The following is a 16466-nucleotide window of genomic DNA, read 5'->3' as shown; positions in this document are numbered from 1 at the left end:
CTGTCCACTGAGGTTACTGCCTGTCACCAAACTAACTGGTTTGCTGAGTAAAGACCATGAGGAAGTTTAAGACAGAAGGCAAAGACTACCATCATCTTGCAGACAGCTCTGCTGATGCCTGATTGTCTTGAAAATCTAATTATGTGAATCTGTGGTTCATATTTTTCTGCTTCGGTTTATTTATACTGAGACTGCAAAGGTTTTAGGCGCCGTTGGTTTCAGCCCTTACTGGTTGCCAGCCCAAAGAGTATTATCATTGCCACTGCAGCCAGCTAAGGAGACTCTCCTGTAGCTGCATCGACAGCTCTGCTGGCTTTTGTGGTCCAAAAGTCTGTGGTTTTTGTTCTGGCACAAAATGGCTCTTTACAAGCTGTGCAAATAAATCTGAAATGCTATCACCAGTGGTTGTGTGTGGCCAGTGTGTGTGTGTGTGCATGCCTTTCCCTTGGCTTACAGTGCTGACAACTGAGGCAGAATGACTGGGTGCAATGTATATTCGTGTAGCCCTTCTGCAGAACAGCATCACACCCTGTGTACATCCCCACTGATTTCAGTGCACTTGGGTGCTGGGCTATGTGGCCAGAATCTGGCCTGTGCCATGTGGGCCATTTTGCTGATTGGCATCCTGCTCTTGGTTGGAGCTAAGAAGAGGGCATTTTGGTAGCAGGGCAGGCTGCAGGTGAGAGCCACTCACAGTGTTACCAGAGCAGTTCTCAGAACAGGCTAGATGGATGGATGAAGTGCTGCAGCCTTTCTGTGTAGGCAGACCCATGTGGTTTTTCTCAGATCTCATTGCCAGTGTGTGTAAGGCAGATCTTGCATTCCAGTGACTACATGAGCCCATGCTATGGACCTAATCCACAGCCCACGGAGGTTGGGAGGCTTCCCACTGCCTTCAATGAGCTCCAGATCAGACCATACATAAGGCTTCCAATTATTTCCACTCCTCAGCCACATTTGTCTCTTGTAAACACTTCATCTGGCTGCCACACCTCTGTAAAACAGAGAACAGAGCAACCCAATGGAAGTGGAGTGCACAGTTTTGAAAGGGAACATGAAGTGGGAAAAATATAACTCTCTCTCTTTAAACTGTCTTCTTTTCTATATTGTTACCTTGACAACTCTGCTGCTGTGTTTCATCTTTGGTGGGACTTAGCTGTGGTGGAATAAGGGGGACATCCATGTGTGTTTCATCTACTCCGGCTCTGCTTCACGGGCACATGCCAGGCAGAGGGCATCTCGAGCTGCAGAGCCCACGTTCACTGCCTTGACCCATGGTGCTGTCTGGAAATGATTACTGACATTAAGAACTGGGACCCATTCTGACTAAAGGTATAACATTTTGTCTTCTATTTCTTTTCCTTAAGCCAACCCCAGAGCAATGTTAATGCTCTGTAAAAGGAGATGCAAGGTGCTTAAAATATTTTTAAGGGTTTGGACAGCTGGAAAGTAGAGAGGGATGAAAGTACTCAAAAATAGTTCTATTATTTTTAGTATAAGCAGCTACAGGAGTGTGTGTCAAGATTAGGATACAATTCTGATGTGCTGAACTGAGTCTGGAGATGCTAAAAATATGCATTCTTTTCTCACAGTTTTTAGAAGAGACAGAGGCAAAGGTAAGAGGAGAGTAGTGGTGATCAGAAATTTGAATTCCTGTATTTGCTTGCTTGCTTGCTTGCTGGGATTTGGTAAAGCTGTCTGTTATCCTGGGCACCTGTCATCGTTGGTACCAGCAAAGCAGCTGAAGCAGGGTAAGGTGTTATCTCTAGGAATGGGATTCCTCCCACCCTCTTTTTCCTCTTCCCAAAGCAAATCACCACCAATGTAATCCTTTTATTCTCTTTAACCAAACGGGCTAGCTTTGTAGCTGCAAAGGCAAGACCTGCAGGATCAAGGCTGGGGGCAGATGTGGGGGTGGGGGTGTCTCTGTCTGAATGTGTGCACGGAGAAGGGGGCTTTTAATACAAAACACATCTGTTTGCAATTGCTATCTGGAGCCAGCCCAGTAGCTGTAACTTGGCCTGACAAAGCCTTATTGAAGTACAGACAGTGTGGTTTCAAAGCAGTTAGAAAAAGAACGAGAGTGCTGTTCAGGAAATTCTTCAGGCATGGGCAGGGACTTGGCTGCAATTCTGCTGCTGGAAAATCTGACAGGGGCAGCTCATGAGCACAGGCCGGGCCTCGTGCTGCTCCCAAAGCCGTGCTGCATCTTCTCCCCAGCCTCCAGCACCCCTCCAGCTCTGCAGCTGTCCCCCAAGGCAGAGGTAAGAGCTGCGTGCCTGCTTCCTGCTGCAGCCGGGCTGATGTGCCGTTCTTTTCTGCTCCTGCAAGGAGCCTTCTTGCTTTCAGACTCTTCTTTAAAGGAAAAAAAAAAAAGAGAGAGAGAGAGAATGGGAAGTTGTGGCACTTTCGTGGAGGGATGGGAGAAGTTTGAGGCTGGGTGGTGGTTTCTGGCTAAGTTTGCTTCAGTACTAAGTCAGAAAGCAAAGCAACTCCTGCTGCGGGAGCGCTGAGACAAAATAACTCCCAACTTTTGCAGTTTGGGGCAATAAGTACATATGTAAACTGCAGCCACTAAAAGGGTGGCTCTGGACCATCTGCCCCTTACAGATTTTAGTGCAAAGTGCAATTCAGTCCTCTATTTATATGACCGTTGTATTGTAGTTGCTTAATGAATTGCAAGCATGTTTGTCTGGGGGTTGTTCGGCAATTCCTGGTACAGCTAGCTTGTGAAAAGGGGTGTTAAGCCAGTAATAATAACTGCCTTGTGGTTTCTCTGCATATTTTCTTCTGTATTTTATAAAGCATAAGATAACTGCAACAGACAGCACAGTCAGAAACCATGTAGAGCAGATTAGAAGGAAAATCATTAATTTAGAGGCTGTTCTCTCTGCAACTGCTGATTTGCGGTTCTTTCTCCAAGTAACTTAAGAAACGTTTATGATAAAAAGCTTGCTCTCTCTTTAGGAGCCTGCCAGATTTAGGCAGTGCTCTTTCATCCTTTTAGTTGCAGCATTAAAGCTTGTCTTGCCTTTGCAGAGATACCAGCACCTTATATGGCAGGCTTGTGTTTGGGAGTTAGGGTACGGCACATTCGTCAAGGCGGATGGAGGTGTCGGGAGGAGTCTGCTTGTGCAGCTTCAGAAACTTCTTTGCCTCTGCTAATGTCTCTTCCTTGAATTTTAACAGTGATGTTATTTGATGTGTTGGAAGTGCTTTTCAGGCATGTTTTCTAGTTGTGGTGTGTGGTGTTTGCTTCTCTCATCAAGGAATGGATTAAGGATATTAAATTATACAGTGGGACAGAGCTAAGCGTTTCTGGCTGGTTGATGAGAGCAGACCCCGCAGTTTGCTTTGACTGCATCCAGTGGGATTGCACATGCAGGGCTCAGTCATTCATCTTGGCAATCAAAAAGAAAATATCAGTGACAGTTCACCACCTCAGTGCATCAGATCCAATGTGGCAGGGACAAAGCTTTCTCCCAGGAACGCTGCTGAAGTATATATGTAGGCAACTCCAAAGGATAATGGCAGGCAGCAAACCCTACCTGGAAAGAGTAGGATTCAGTGGATTTTGATTGTCAGTGGGAATGTTATCTGGTTCAATACAAACAGATGCTATGTGATGGAAGAGGAAAAAAGAAAGGTGTTTGGGAGCATCTTTTCCTTGCCACCATATCTGTTTCCTGTGAAAGTGATGGTCAACTGAAATGGGTTGATTTGGGCCAAGTGAGGAACTTTGCTCATGTGGGGAGCAGGAAAGGCATCCTCTCATACATAAGGATGTACTGTAACATCCAGGAGGTAATGAGAGGAAGGACAGAGATGAGCTGTGAAAGAGAGGCATATGATGAAACTGAAGAGGCTTAGTAAGCTCTAAGTTTGCTTTGCAGAAAATACACCTGTGGTGAAAATGCTGTGTTAAATGAAGGTTTCCCATGATCTAGGCTGCTTGAGCCTTCACAGGCTACCATCTTACCCTGCAGACTTAGAGCTCTATTGCTCCTCTCAGCAGCTGATAATTTAGGCATCCAGTCAGCCTATTATCTTCTTGACTGCTAGTTACAAGCTTTTTTTCCCCTAAAAAAACCCAGAAAATTCAGGTTCCTTCATCTGATCATGCAGCAACGCACCTCCCAGTTCTGATCACCAGCTTTGAAGAGCCAGAGAGACAAAGAAACAGAAATACACCTGCCTTAGCAAGAAGCAGCTGGGGCCGTGCTGCCATACCTAGCTTTAGGGGTGCTCCTGCTCCACATCTGGCTAAGATGACCAGTGCAGGTTTTTCATCATGTACAGGAGTGGTCTGGATTATGGGATGCCTGAATGCCTCTCTGGGCTGTTTGTTGTATCCATTCTTCACAGAACCCCAGCTGAAGACACTGGTGTGTGGGTGTGAGTTCAGGCAGGGCAGAGGAAGCTCTTCACAACACCCTGGGCTGAATTTGATCAAGGGAGGTGATATTTTCCTCCGTAACTCTGGCAGCTGCTCCTGAGCCTTTCCCTGTCAGCCTGTCAGCAGTGACCTTTCTGCAGCTCCACCCATGACAAGTATTCAAGCTTTGCTTTGTATCCAAAAGGACCGGAGAGTATGTGCATATATGGACAGTATGTTATGCATCTGAAGTTAAATTGGAGTTTCTCTTGATCTTGGGAGATAAGAGAGACATTAGCACACCCTAACACATACATGTCTTCTCCTGATCCTTCCCAAGAGCAAACTAGAAAGCAAGTGTGTCTGTGTGAATGAACAAATGGATAAAGCACAATAAGCACATCATTTGGAGGGAAGATGCAGCAAAGCGAGTTTTAACTTGTACGAGAAAGATCACTGCAGAAACTCTGCTCTGGATCCTGGCACATGCTCAAGCCCACAGTTCTTAATCTGTGCCATGCCAGTTGGACTCCAGCAGTATAAATCTATATTACGATCCTGCTTTGCACATTCCTACATCCATATCTCTTTCTTGGTACAGTGGAATGAGAGTGTGTTGGGGTAGAAGTCTTCCAACTCTCACCTCCTGTAGCTTGCTTTCTGATTCAAGCTCAGTTGATTATATTTCTCTTGCTGTTCGCACAGCCTCCTGCAGCCACACCTGCTGCTGGCTATTTTAGTGTGGTTCTCATATTTGTTCACCCTGCTTTGAGACACTCTGGTGGGAAAGAGCATTTATAAACTTGGCACAGACGGACATAGGCTCATGATTGCTTCACATCATCAGAGTGGTGCAGAGGAACCAGCGTGCGAATGCAGCAAAGCCACTACAATGTTTGCATGCAGTGTGAATGTGTCGCTGCGAATCGCAGGGCATTCTTTGCTGACGAGCTGGATACAGAAGAGAACTTGCTGCAGAAACTTTTTCCATTTTCTCATTAATTCTGAAAAAAAAAAAGGAGAGAGGAGGTGACTATCATGAAATGAAGTCTAAAACTTAGAAGGAGCACTCATATATAGGAGAGCAGACATGTTTCTCTTCTTCTCAGAGAAGAGAAGCAATGGTAACATGACACTGCTTGCAGACTCTTGCACCAGCACAATAAAATACCACTTTGGGTTTACAAGATGCTATTCAGAGATGGAGCTACTTGTTGTTTTGTTTTGTTCTGGCAAAGTGTAATATGCTTTGAGTTTTACTGTAAGTGGTCCTTGAATGCAGATCATTGATGGAGCAGAGCAGAAATCCCAGGTTCAGCTTTTCTTTTGCTGATCTACTCAGAGATACTGGTTTATGAACTGAGGCCTTTGCAGTGGACTTACTCTCAAGCACATTTACTGTCAAAACGCTGTCAGCTCTAGTGACTGGGGAACTTAGATGAGCTCTCAAGATGCTAGAGGTAGGCAGCAGCCTGGAGCACTGGGGGAGCTGCACTAGAGGTGCTTTGAGCTGAATCCCCATGATATCCCCCAACTGTCTGTGCTGAATGAGTCCAGTTTCTTCAAGATGCTAGAATGTGGATGGGAAAAGTGGTATTTTCCCATGGACCAGGCAAAGCATGCACTGCTGGACTGTGCAGACCAGGCAGAGCTTGTTGGTGGGCTTGCTTGCTGGAATCAGTCTAGATATTTGAAGAGTGTGATGTACCCCTCTGATAGAAGCTAATCAGAAAAGAAGAAAATGATATTTGGGAAGTTTCCTTCCTTTCTGTGTCTCTTTGGCCACATATCACATTGCAGTGAAGTCTGAGAAGTGGGCATTGAGTGATGATGGTGTGCTAGTTTGAAGCAGGCTAGAATGTTTTGGCGAGAAGAACTAGATCTTCCCAACTCATGGAAGGCCAGAGCAGGAAAATTGCAACTTTTGGGACATCAATGGCAGTGACAGAGGCTATGCTGGCACAACCATTGAGGAACAAGAGCCCAAGCTCATGGCTTAGATGGCACTGGAGAAAACTACTATAAGATTTAACTATCCCAGCATGTGTTTTATCCTTTGGGCTATTCCCCACTGCTCAGCCCTTGCTGGCCAAGCTACAAGTGAGAAGAGTGAGGAGTCATTTTCCAGAGTATGATCCTTTTATGGAGACCCAGGCTGTGGACTGGTCCGTGTCCAGGGCCATAAATCAATTTTGGGTCACAGCACTTGTAGATTAATGGGCCTGGTGGTGTCAAGCTTGAGAGAGAGTTTTGTGGGGAGTGGAGAGGCAAAAAGTCTTGTTGATGTATGGCTCAAAACATTCATCTTCATGTCAAATTGTATTCGCAGTCATGCTCAAGAAATGTCTATTCTTGTGAACTTGATGGGCAATGTGCACTTAAAAGACAGAGGAATTAAAGAGGATGAATCTGCAGAGCATTTACGGCTAGTGAATCCAAGTGCATTGCCATGCAGTGATATGACAAAGAGCACCTTTGAAGGGACTTTAGGTTTGTTTGTGTTTTTGTGGGTTTTTCGAGGCTTTGGTTTTGTTTTCTTTTTTTTTTTTCTTTTTTTTTTTTTAGTTGGTTGGTTTGTTGGTTTGGGGTTTTTTTACTCATTGTAGCCTAAAACAAAAGATTTCTATTAAAAAAAAAATAGAGAGAGATAAAGAGAGAAGATGGTGGTGGTAGGTACAGAGAAAACAGAAGGGAGAAATGTAGGTGCAAAGCCTGAGGGAATTTGAACCCCTATCTCTAGAAACGTGTTCCCATCACCATGCTACAGGTTAGCCTGAGGTCAGATGCTCCTGGGTTTTCTCAAGAAGAGGTTAAACTTTGGTACCAAGTAGGTAGGGAGGAGAAATGCCATATTGGCTGTGCAGGGCTCAGGGGATTTTGGTCTGTGCTGTGGTTTTCATGAGCTCTAGGGCATTTTCAGCAGCAAATTTCAAGTGGGGTCATAAGAGAGAAGCTGTCTCCCCAGATTGCAACCATTTTTAGCTTAAAGTTGTTCTATTACTAAGCATACATCATTTAAGCACTGATCAAAGAAACCCTCACAGGCACAGGAACGTTATTGATTCCTTTTGTTATGCCTCACCCCATACATAGCCCTCATTGAGCCTACAAAGCCAGCATGGCTGAGGGATGTTACAGCTCTGATGTTTGCAAGGGAAAGGTGTTTATCCACCCCTGTGCATTTAAAAGAACTTTTTTCTTCCTGATGAATCATTAATCGAGGTTGTGCAACCTGATTGAATCATAGAACCAATAAGGTTGGAAGAGACCTCCAAGATCAGCCAGTCCAACCTATCACCCAGCCCTATCCAGTTAACTAGACCATGGCACTAAGTGCCTCATCCAGGCTTTTCTAATCACAGAATTAACCAGGTTGGAAAGGACCTTTGAGGTTATCCAGTCCAACCTATCACCTAACACCTTCTAATAAACCATGACAATAAGTACCTCATCTAGTCTCCTTTTCTAACATCTCCAGGGATGGTGACTCCACCACCTCCCAGGGCAGCCCATTCCAATGCCAATCACTCTCTCTATGAGGAACTTCCTCCTAATATCCAGCCTATACCTCCCCTGGCACAACTTGAGACTGTGTCCACTTGTTCAGGCCGGAAGGACATAACAGAAAGGAGAGAGACATGCAATGAATATTTGCCATAACTGATGTAGTTTATGGAAGCTGAGTGCCAGTTCTGATTTGTGATGCCTTTCACCTGAGCCTGGTTTCAGCTTTACAGACAGCACCTGCTGAAGCTCCTTTGCTGGTAGTACTCACTCTGTGTGGGTCAGAAAATATAGTGATGTGACTCTTCCAGTGGCCTTCAAAAAACTAGTGGATCTTTTCCTCTCCTGGGCCATATCTCTAAGGTATGCTAAGGCAAAAGGATGAATAGCTTCTCTGAATGGGCTGGATTTTGTATCAGGCCCTTTTTGCACTGTTCATGTGCATGCAGCGTGCAGCTCCTCTGCAAAACTTAGTGCTACTGGTTTGGGTTTTGTTTCTGTGCAGCAGCAAGAATTCCTTGGAGAATTACCCAGGTTCCAGGCTACACTTTTGTAGCCATGGTAATATTGCCTGTGGTTAAACTGTGAAGGTTTGGCAAGCTGCACTTCTTGTGTTACAACTGGAATTGTACATGTGCGAAGGATGCTCCAGTGCTGTGCATGGGTGCCTTTGAGCCCTCTCATGTCAGGCAGACACTTTCAGATGTGGCTTCTGGAAGGACTGCTTCTCTTTCCAATTTCTGTGTTTGTTTCAGTATTATCTTTTCACCACTTTCATGAAATTAGGTGGCTTTCCTGAAGAAGAAAATCCAATTAAAGAGCTAGCAGCCTTCCCCCTTCAGTCAGTAATCGAAAGGTGGGGGGAGGACCTTGCAAGAGCAACCACTGGAATCGAAAGGTGGGGGGAGGACCTTGCAAGAGCAACCACTGGATGTCTTTTCACAGTAATACTTTGGGTTTTCTCTGGTGCCTTAGTTCTTTTTAATGCTTGAGTCAGGAGAAGTTGCTAAGATGCAAACTATGAGAGGGCTGGAGCAGCTCTGCTATGAGAACAGGCTATGGGAGTTGGGGCTCTTTTGTTTCTTGGTTTTTTGGGTTTTTTTTTCTGGTGCCTTAGTTCTTTTTAATGCTTGAGTTAGGAGAAGTTGCTAAGATGCAAACTATGAGTAGCATACTTTTCCCTCCCACATAGAGGAGATTATTGATAGCAGGTATAGCTGGTTCCTTGCAGGCCTTTGGATTCCACTCATCTCTTTAACACACCTCAGCACTCTCTGGCCATCATTCTGTCTTCTCTTCCTAGAGAACTGCAGATAGGAACATTTTATAGAATCATAGAATGATTTAGGTTGGAAGAGACCCCAAAGCTCATCCAGTTCCAACGCCTCGTTATAGGCAGGGACACCTCCCTCTAGAACGGGTTGCTCAAGGCCTCATCCAACCTGGCCTTGAACACCTCCAGGGAGGGAGCATCCACAGTCTCCCTGGGCAACCTGTGCCAGTGTCTCACCATCCTCACTGGAAAGAACTTCTTCCTAACATCTAGTTTGAATCTCCCCTCTGCCAGTTCAAACCCATTACTTCTTGTCCTGTCATTGCAAGACCTTGTAAATAGTCCCTCCTCAGCCCTCCTGTAGGCCTCCTTCAGTATAGTGGAAGGCCACTCCAAGGTTTCCTCAAAGCCTTCTCTTCTCCGGTTGAAGAGCCTCAACTCTCATAGCAGAGCTGCTCCAGCCCTCTGAGCATCTTCATTTGATTTTCACAATTCAGGAGGGGACATGGACTATGAGGACAGACTGAAAGAGTTGAGGCTGTTCAGTCTGGAGAAGGGGAGGCTCCCAGCTGACTTTCTTGTGGCCTTCCAGTATCTGAAGGGGGCCTACAAAAAAACTGGGAGAGACGTTTTAGGTTCTCAGGGAGTGACAGGACTGGGGGGAATGGAGCAAAGCACAGGGTAGGGTAGGTTCAGCCTCGCTGTGAGGAGGAAGTTGTTCAGCGTGAGAGTGGTGAGAGGCTGGAACGAGTTGCCCAGCGAGGTGGTTGAGGCCCCCATCCTTGGAGGTGTTTAAGGTGTTAAGCTGGCTGAGGCTGTGAGCAGCCAGCTCTAGGGTAGGGTGTCCCTGGGCATGGCAGGGCGATTTGAACTAGCTGATCCTTGTGGTCCCTTCCAACTCTGACTGATCCTCTGATTCTGTGAAATGCAAGCTAGAAATCATCTACAGCTGTAAATATCACTGCGTGAGAGTGTGTATGGAGCGAATGTGCTCTCTGTGATTCCCATGTTGTTTTCTTGTTACACATTTATGCTGCATGGCTAACTCATGCTCCTCCTGCGTGTTGTAGCACTTTAGTTGCTCCATCTCTGCTAGGACAGTTGTGAGCTAAATATTTTATTGGAATTGGAGGAATTCCCAAAGTCAGACCGCTGTGTGGACGCAAGTTGCTCTTTGTTGTTATGTTCTGCTCCTATAAATTCTTTTGATGCCTGCAAAGTTTTGCCCCAGCTGGATATGCTGTTTTCTCCATCCTACAGGCAGCAAATAAAGAAAAGAAGATAGGAAAAGAAAAACAAAAGGAGAGAGAGCAGGAATGAGATAAAGAGAATAACAAGTTTTGCAATAAAGAGATATTTTGAGCTGGGTATTTCATACTGATTCTTATTGGCCAAACCTCGTTCATGGTTTGGGAGGGTGAGCAATGCAATTTGTTAATTTTCTCCAAGGGAGAGGCTGCATTTATTATGTGCTCTCCAGGATCCCCTGTTAAAATATTAGGCAATAAAATCCTTGACTGTACAGTAGTTGTGGTTGTAATTTCCCCCAGGTAGTGGAAACTCTGTAATTTATTGTTGTTGAAGTTTTCCCTTTGCACATATCAGAGTGGTTGCAGCAGTGTAAAAAAGGTCTCTTTTTCCTCCAAGTGAGTGTATTTGTTGGTGACTGAGCTCCTCTCTGGTGAGCTCTGTGCTGCAAAGCCTTCCACAGTTGCTGACTTGACACCCATGAGCAAAAACACTGATGCAGGCAGAGCTGGATCTGTTGTAACAGAATCACACAACATTAGAGACTGGAAAGGACTTCCAAAGATCAAATCCAACCCCCCTTGCCAAAGCAGGATCACCTAGGCTAAAACCAACTTGCTTTGCTCCCTGTTGCCAAAAGCTATGGATCTATTTGGGCTGCAAGTGGTTTTGCTGTATAGATACCCTAGCTGGTGTGAACTGGAGGAGTGGTTGATGGTGAACCTGCTTGCACTGTTGAAAACTGCTCTTTAATACTGATGGACTTTTTCTGGTGGTGTACTTTGAATGGATATCAGCTGAAATGGCTGAGCCAACCATGGTTAAGGACAGGCTTATTTTACCATGAGCTCTTCCCAGCATAATACGACTATCTGCACTAACTGAGGCTGCAGATCTCAGCAATAACTGAGACTGGGGCATTCTGAGGTTGTAAATGAGGCAGGATTTGGAGGGACTTGAGATCCTTTTTTTAGATCAGTTGAGAAAGCTGGAATAAAGCAGACGGGCTTGGAGGCGTGGACGGGCTGTCTGCAGCTCGCCTTGTTCTAGTTAGAGTTTAGCCAGAGCAGGCAGCACCTTTGTTCAGAAGGAGGGAGCTTGGCCTGGCAGCTGCCTGCAGATTGGCAGTGCTGGTACCATGAGCTGTCTCTTGTGGGTATCCTTTGCAGTGCCCTTCTATGCACGAGTCAGACTTGCTTTTTCTCCTTGGTGAACTATAGCCCTCAAGAGTAAGGGGGAGGAAATTCTTTAAACTACAGTTGTTCAGAAAGCTGAGAGGAAAATGTTAGAAGGACCTAATATGTTACTGTTTTTGAGTCTTACTGGGTATGAATGTGGGGGATTAACACAGCTGCTGATAGTGAAGTGGGCACCTCCACCTTCCAGAGGCGCATCGTTGTTGGGCTGAGAGCAGAGGTGTGAGCGTACCAGCCTCCCTGGACTAAAGACAGCCATCTGGAACACCTCGAATGTACAGGTCTAAACTGGGAGAGATTCAGTGCCTCTGATCTGAAAAGAATTTAGTGCCTGAATAGATTTATTTAGCACCTGTTTCACTCTGGGTGAGGGGTGAAAGCTCGTGGCTGATCCCTTCTGCTGCAAGTGACAGCACTAAGCAAGGTCAGAAAACATAGGTCTTAGCAACTTCTAGAGCAGTGGAAGGTAAAAAAAAAAGAGTAGCTGGTTCTTCAGGCAGCCTTTGTCTCCAACGTGTGGGCTTCAGCACTGCGGCAGCAAAGATGAAGTGTGAACTTCATCCCTGGTGCAGCACTGCCGGAGTAAAAGTTCTACCATGAAGCTCACCTTGCATTGGCTTGAAATGGGCTCTACCCCACCACTGACTGCATCCTGAATGTTATTAGATCCTGGAGTATGAATTTATTAACCAAATGTAAGGAAGAAAACCAGGAAAGTAATGGAAAACAAACATAAGCTGCTATCAATGAGCGTCTAATTTCTGCCATTGTCTCATTCCACCCTCGCAGATCACACTCCCACGGAGAGGAACTTGCATTATTTCCTCTTGCTATGTGAATTTTATAATTGTCTGCATACAAATGTTGATGCCAGAACCCTGAGGAAGAAGCCTGTGGTGTCAAATCAGTAGTGCAAGAACACGTTTGGTGGCTTCTTATCTGTCTAGAGTCTAAAATGCAAAACATCCAGCAAACTATGTGTGATTGGAGAGGGTGAGATAGCCTCAGCTTGTGAGTCAAACAAGTCTGACAACGGAATAAGCTGATCCCTGGGGGCAGCCCATGAATGTGGCTTTTGCAGACCGCCAGTGTGAAGGATGAGAGCAGAAATGCTTCCATTTGTGTGGCACAGGATGCTGACAGAAGCACAACTCCATGTGCCTGCAGCCATTGTGGGGTGGCTGTCCTCCAGATCCCCATCCAAGCTAGTTGCACCCTTCCCTTTCCAACCACGTGGAAGCAGACAGGTCCCTGACTGCTAGATGGGTGCCAGGGTGGAGGAGGGGGCACGGTGCTTACCACAGAGGACACTTAAATCAGTTCTTCCTGCTGCTTCACTGCTTTCCTCAGCACCAGCTTTTCTTCATTCCCTCTTTCCTTAGTTTGGGCCTCAGTCTTGTCCTGGCTTGCCCTACCCACCCAGGGTACCAGAGTCATTTTAGACCAGCACAGATCTTTGGGGATAATTTGTTCATGATGTGGCATCAGGACAACCTTGACAAAGCTGGTGAGGGGCCTGGAGCACAGCTCTCTGAGGAGAGGCTGAGGGAGCTGGAGGTGTGCAGCCTGCAGAAGAGGAGGCTCAGGGCAGAGCTCATTGCTATCTACAACTACCTGAAGGGAGGCTGTAGCCAGGTGAGGGTTGGTCTCTTCTGCCAGGCAACAGAACAAGGGGACACAGTCTCAAGTTGTGCCAGGGGAGGTCGAGGGCTGGATGTTAGGAGGAAGTTCTTGCCAGAGAGAGTGATTGGCATTGGAATGAGCTGCCCAGGGAGGTGGTGGAGTTGCCGTCCCTGGAGGTGTTCAGAAAAAGCCTGGCTGAGGCACTTAGTGCCATGGTCTGGTTGATTGTCTAGGAGTGGGTGCTAGGTTGGACTGGATGATCTTGGAGGTCTCTTCCAACCTGGTTGATTCTATGATTCAAGTTCACTTGGTGAAGAAAGTTTGAGGTGTGGAAAGCAAGAAAGGCAAACATTTCCCGTTTGCCTTTTTTCGCTGCCTGGAAGGAATGGTTTTCTTTGAGGTGATTTTTGTTTGTTTGTTTGTTTTTCATTTTGATTTCTTTAAATTAAAGCCTCTGAGAAGGAATATTGCATCTTCAAACCAAACTGCTGAACTCAACTGCTTTTACCAAACGCATGCAAAATTTTCCCCTCAGGATCCTTAGAGGCCCTGGAGTGCCTGCCTTGCAAAACCTGGGGCGCTGAACAGAGCCACTTAAGAGTGATCTCCATAGGATACCTTCAGACAGTGGGCTTAAATGTATTTATAAATGTAGCTATACATTTAACACCTAAAATTCTCTCTCTTGTTTTTTTTTTTAATGCTTTCTGTGGTTGTTACTGCATGCAGTAAGCAGACAGAAAAATAATGCAGAACCAAGATCTCAAAAGAGACGCTGCCCAGCTGGTAAACTCTGAAAACAACAAACCCCTCTAAGAGGCACTGACACATAAAAGCAGTTCTTATCGTCGGCTTTGCCTTGCTGCTTTATACCCATGGTTGTTTCTTTGTGATTGTTTCAGATGCCTCAGGAACAGTACACGCACCGGAGCACCATGCAGACCTCGGAAGGACCCCAGGTATACAAAGTGGGGATTTATGGCTGGAGGAAGAGATGCCTCTATTTCTTTGTGCTGCTCCTAATGATTTTAATCCTGGTGAACCTTGCTATGACCATCTGGATTCTGAAGGTTATGAACTTCACAATTGTAAGTAGGGGTTACCCTGAAAGGTGTGGGGAAAATGAGAGGGAGGGTGATGGTCTTTCCTCTGAGTGTGGCTTCAGATGCAGCTTCGATAATGGGATGTTTTAGTTGCCATGGATTGCCGTTACCACAGGGAGAAACAAATTTGCCCAATGATTGTCTCTATCTGCTGGAGATGTCTGCAGTGTTGCCAGGCTGAGGAATCAGCTCAGCATTGCAAATCATGTGCCTCCTACCTGCTGTATATATAGATGTGTATATGTAAACAACAGACACCACCCTCCCCCAATTTTCAGTTCCAAAGTGTTGTGTTAATGAAGTACTTTAGTATGAACTGGGCTGTGGAAATGTGTTTGAGCCTTTCTTTTAGACTTTTTCTGTGATTTGGTGGTTTTTCATGACTTGAAAGTCAAGAAACTCCTTTTGCCTTTTTCTCAGGGAAAATTCATGTTGTTCCTTAATGAAATGCTTCCAGAAGTTTCATGAAGGAAAATAAAACTTCTAGGGTGATTCTCTGGGTGTGGTAGACCATATCTTTATCCTCATTGTGCTGTGGGTGGTGCACATCAGTCCTTCCAGTAACACTCCCCTGCTGAACAGATCTCCTGGCCAGAGTTAGCTTTCCAGAAGCCCCGAGGAAAGTGGTGGGCATCTGTACTAGGAGGTAGATTACAGTGGGGCAGGTGGTGCCTTCTGCACTCAGAGTGCTCTCTGCATCACTTCAACTCTGTTAAAATGCTTTTCGAGATCATAAGGAGTTCCTTGACCTTAAATTGCCTTTTTCCATGACATACCATGGCCATTTCCATGACCACTCCTGCTTAAGCAGCCTGGAAGTCTGGACTTGATGAACCAGGCATACTCCACTTCCCAGGCTTTTGAGCCTTCATGTATGGCAGGTCCCAGTTCTTCAGTAGGTAATTTGGACCAGTAGGGTGATTGACATGAAATCATCGGTCCTCTCTTTTTCAAAGCAGTCATTGCCACCATGGTCAAATGTGGTTATTTTAGGATTGTTTGAGTCTTCAGAAGAATCTGAGTTTGGGACTTTATACCTGGATTTACTTCATGAAAGAACTGTAAGGCTGAATTCTCCTAGACTGCTTTCAAGGACTTTACTAGGCTCCAGTGTCAGCAGCGTGTTTGAAATCGCTCAGCATTTCTTTCTCTGCTTTGGTCTTGTGAAGCCCTAAACAGCTGTGTACAACATTATGTCATTAATGGGCCATGAGAAGTTGAGTAAACAATCTCTGAGTTAGAGTGTCCAGCAGACAAAATGCTGTGTCAGGGGAACATGTAGCATTCATTTTCTCTAACCAGCGTGCTGACAAGGTGTGCAGAAGATTGCAATGCTTGCATGCTTAGGGAGCAAGCAATTATAAAGCAGCAATCCACCAAAAGCTCCAATGAGTGGGTGAAGAATGAGCCAAACTGGAACAATTAATGCTAAGCCAGGGCAGTTATTTAGTCTTGTGAAATCAATGCTGTTTTGATAGACATTTTGTGCTGAATTGTGATCTTTAGATGCAAGTAGTTGAAAAACAGATATTTCTGAGGTGATGGAAGGCTTGGTCGTAGGCTCATCATCCAGGCAGTGGTATGGGTATCATCACCTTTCAGAAATGCAACTTCACTATGTCAGAACAGTGCTTTCTGCTATTTGATGATGGTGGTCAGTCAACTCTCCACAAGTTGCTTAGGAAGTCAGGTAAGCTTCTCTGCTCCTTTCCCCTCCAGTACTGCATTGCATTTTGCAGGACATCTGCAGAAGGGATACCTACAGAAACCTCCTACTTCCAGCAGCTCTCTCCATCCCACTAGGATATACACTGGCTTTTTTCCCCCCCTTTCTTTTTCTTTTTAATGCACTGATTTTCAAGCTCTTGTCTGATTTTATTTCCTTAAATAGTCACTTGCTCTCTGAGTCACTGGGGATTAGTCCAGGGTAAAGTATATTTGTGTATGGTTTTAGTTAGTTCATATCCTCTGATGTTAGTAGGCGATGAACAGCACTCAGTGATAAAAAGACAGATGGTAGCACTGAATCCTGCAGTGGGAACCACTTTGTGGTTACAGGCATGGCCACACTCGTCAGGATGTGTGTCTCTGACACAGCCAATTGGAAAAAAGTAGAAGAACAAGGCATGTAAAATGTGATCCTT

The 16466-nt window shown here is 45.5% G+C and overlaps 1 protein-coding gene across 16 annotated transcripts in view; it reads left to right on the top strand.

The window, feature by feature from the left end:
• Positions 1-16466, top strand: part of SGCD (sarcoglycan delta) — a 681477-nt gene that overhangs the window by 476785 nt on the left and 188226 nt on the right. For 12 of the 16 annotated variants that reach the window (XM_064161998.1, XM_064161986.1, XM_064161983.1 and 9 more), the window contains one exon: positions 14122-14307. In XM_064161998.1, the coding sequence (XP_064018068.1) occupies positions 14122-14307 (186 nt within the window). Of the gene's footprint in view, positions 1-2178; positions 2265-14121; positions 14308-16466 lie in introns of those variants that run through there. The other 4 variants (XM_064161996.1, XM_064161995.1, XM_064161994.1 and 1 more) reach the window with 3 other exon arrangements.

The sequence above is a fragment of the Pogoniulus pusillus genome, chromosome 22, assembly GCF_015220805.1.
Source record: "Pogoniulus pusillus isolate bPogPus1 chromosome 22, bPogPus1.pri, whole genome shotgun sequence".
In the NCBI taxonomy this organism is placed as follows: Eukaryota; Metazoa; Chordata; class Aves; order Piciformes; family Lybiidae; genus Pogoniulus; species Pogoniulus pusillus.
Note: the sequence above shows the minus strand (reverse complement) of the source record. Positions and strands in the feature narration are given on the sequence as shown.